Source organism: Hippopotamus amphibius, chromosome 1 (genome assembly GCF_030028045.1).
Source record: "Hippopotamus amphibius kiboko isolate mHipAmp2 chromosome 1, mHipAmp2.hap2, whole genome shotgun sequence".
Classification (NCBI taxonomy): Eukaryota; Metazoa; Chordata; class Mammalia; order Artiodactyla; family Hippopotamidae; genus Hippopotamus; species Hippopotamus amphibius.
Window position 1 is genome coordinate 121,179,161 of NC_080186.1, and position 3,313 is coordinate 121,182,473.

Below are 3,313 nucleotides of genomic sequence, written 5' to 3' on the forward strand. Positions count from 1 at the left end.
AGCAGTTTAATATCCTCATCTTAAAGAAAATAGGTTTTTTTATTTTTTTTGGGGGGGTACACCAGGTTCAATCATCTGTTTTTATACACATATCCCCGTATTCCCTCCCTTCCTTGACTCCCCTCCTCGAGTCACCCCCACCCTCCCCGCCCCAGTCCTCTAAGGCATCTTCCATCCTCGAATAGGGTTTAAATATTCAGCCATCATCCACAGATTCCCCCAGACATAGAACATGTAGGCTCTATTGTCCAATATACTTATTTAAATAATTGTTCCAAAATATCCTGTGTATTCAGAATCTAGCATCAGACAGTCATTGGAAGGACAAGATCAAGAAGAGAGTTATTAAAAACCATTAATAATCAGTATGGTGTGGAACTTATATATATATATATATATAATCACTCCAGATATATACAAATAAACAGTTGATAATTTCTACACAGTGTATTCTCATATCAAAAATCGTTGATCTCCTGGAAGTTACAGTCCAGTTCCTCACATTACCCAGAAAAATTCTTCAACCTTTACATCTCTTGATAATTTAAACCATCTCTTAGTGTAGTGGTCACAGGTTTTGTTTTTTCCTTCCCTAACCTTGCTTTTCCCACTTCATCAAAAGTGAAGTGCACCCAGGGGTTAATTGGTAGAAGCCTAGAATCTGCAGGGACAGAGAGTAGAAGTAGTTGAACAGCTTTCTTCACTAGCTAAGTAAATGCTTGTCATGGCTTAGGCCGCAGACTCAGTTACTTGATCCCCATATGCCAACCTCTGGGAAGAGGCAAATGGTACAGGCTTTTCCATTTTTCATGGGATAAATGCTTCATTGAATTCTAGGGGCATTCAATCACACAGCAATAAACCAAGATTATTTATACAAGGAACTGGTTTTTCCAAGTACCTTTCTGAAAGCATTCTTCATGTCCTTATTCCTGAGGCTGAAAATGAGAGGGCTGAGGAAAGGAGTAATGACAGTGTAAGGGACGGCTATGAGTGTGTCATCTCCCCCTGATGCTTCTGGCTTCAGATAAACAATCGATGCAAAACCAAAGTGGATGAAGACCACTGTGAGGTGGGAAGCACAGGTGGAAAATGCCTTCTGCTTGCCCTCAGCTGATGGGATCCTGAGGACAGTGGAAAGAATGAAAACATAGGTGAGGATGATAAGCAGGAAGGTGCCCATCAAACCTGACACTGAGATCACTGTTACAATGAATTCTGTGAATTCACTGTCCAGACAGGACAGCCTCGCGATGGCCCTCATATGACAGAAGAAGTGTTTGACAAGGTTGGGGCTGCAGAAGGAGCCCCTAAATATCAGTGCAATCTCTGTAGCAGAGATAAAGAAGCCTGCAGTCCAGGCAGAGGCCACAAGTTTTCTACATATCATGTGGGTCATAAGCAATGGATATCTGAGAGGGTTGCAGATGGCCAGGAAGCGATCATATCCCATCAAAGTGAGAATGATACAATGAGTGCCACCAAGTCCCAAGAAGAAATACATCTGCAAGCCACAACCTATGACTGAAATGCTTCTCTTCTTGGCCAGAAGGTCTACCAGCATCTTGGGGATAATGGTCAATGTGTAGCAGGTCTCAGAGAAAGAGAGTGCACTAAGGAAGAGATACATAGGGGTGTGGAGACACCTGTCCACCCATGTAAGACTGATGATGGCCAGGTTACCAGAGAGGGTGAGAAAGTAGAGGCAAAAGAAAACCACAAAGAGGAATGTCTCTACGTGGGGGTAAACAGAAAAGCCAACGAGAATGAATTCTTTCAGGATGGTCTGGTTGATCTTCATTGTTTGAATATCTGAAATCTGAAAGAAACAACAAATAAACATTAAATTCTCCATTATTCTTTGCAATGTTGGGTTGAATAGATAAATGATCACGTTTATGATTATCAGTTATTTAGTCTGGCAAAACGCCATGTGTATGTAGGTGATATTTTCCTAATGTGTTATTTATTTTTTTCTGTAAGCAAATATTTATTACTCTTTATGTCTCTTTTTTGCACATACTTATTACTGACTTTACTGGCTAATACAAAAAGGACAGAAAATAGTCTAATTCAAGTTGAGATGTAGGAAATTCGGGTGAATTATGTGATTCAGATTTTAATATGATTCTGAACCCTGAAAAACTATCAAGTGCTTAATAGTCGTAATCCGTGTCTGACACAGCAACTTCTACCTATAATATTGTCTGTAAATATCTAATGAGTGAAGGTTGGTCGTTGATTTCCTAGCAATTTGGGGACTATATTTGGACAATGGATTAGAACTATAGGGGAAGGCCAATGTCATTATCTCTTCTAAGAGAAATTGACTAGAACCTGAAATATTAAAGAAAAATAAAGAACACACCCCCCGTCTATCCCTATGCCATTGTGGAAAATTCCTTGCACCAGTAGAGCTATTTACACACTAAGGTTCTTAAATTCTTGTTACTCTTCACAGCAACCCTATAAGAAAAGCAATTATATAGCTTGTGGAACTAAGAGATTACCTAAGTTCCCTAAGGGGAAAAAAAGAATATATATTGGCAAAATAAGAAATTGTGTTATTAGCTCCTTGGTGCAAAACCAAAGGTTTTTCTAACATACTTCTGGCAGAACAGTGTGATTTCACACAGTAGGACATATTCCCTCCAGGACACACCAGAAAATGTGTTTTCACAGACACAGTTAAATTCAGCAGCATTTAAAAAAGGCAAAGAATCACTGATTTACATTCCAAAGTAGGTCCTTTCTTATCCAATTCTTACCCAATTTTGTATTAAATATCTACTTGGTGAGTCAGCAGCAGCAGAAAATGAATGTCAGAATATCCTCTTACTTTTGGCAGATTCTGAATGTGTGTGTGTGTGGAGGGGATGAGGGTACTATACCCTACCCAACCCTCTGTTCTCTCTGAAGTTATTGCTAAATCAAGTTAGCTCAAATTTAGATTGGGATTGGGTCCACTGGCAAGAGAAATGCACACCCTTTCCAAAGTCAAAGAGAAATGGTAATTTGGTAAAAACGTAATGACAATTAATCATGAAGAAAAGAGAGTCAAACCATCAAGAATAGTTTCCTACCTTCTGTATTTTATCAGGGCTCCAAAGCCAATTCAGTGTTAGAGTTATATTCTTCCAAGATAGTTTTCATGTTGTGGGAAGTGTGCTGTGTTCTTCACTCAAAAGAGACAAAGTGCAGCTTAGTATGAACTGGTCAGAGTCTGAATTTGTAACTTTATCACTGCCAGTTTCGTGACTCTGGGAAAGTCCCTGTACCTTCTGGGTCTGAGTTTCCCCACCTCAGGCGTGAA

The 3,313-nt window shown here is 39.5% G+C and overlaps 1 protein-coding gene across 1 annotated transcript; it reads right to left on the bottom strand.

The window, feature by feature from the left end:
- Nucleotides 1-868: 868 nt before the first annotated feature.
- LOC130844343 (olfactory receptor 10X1-like) lies at nucleotides 869-1,828 on the bottom strand. Its single transcript, XM_057720654.1, has one exon. The coding sequence runs from the start codon at nucleotides 1,799-1,801 to the stop codon at nucleotides 869-871; it is 933 nt and encodes a 310-aa protein (XP_057576637.1). The 5' UTR covers nucleotides 1,802-1,828.
- Nucleotides 1,829-3,313: the final 1,485 nt, after the last annotated feature.

Bases quoted from the DNA above. Each gene is read 5' to 3' on its own strand.
- LOC130844343 (XM_057720654.1), bottom strand. From the start codon at position 1,801: ATGAAGATCAACCAGACCATCCTGAAAGAATTCATTCTCGTTGGCTTT.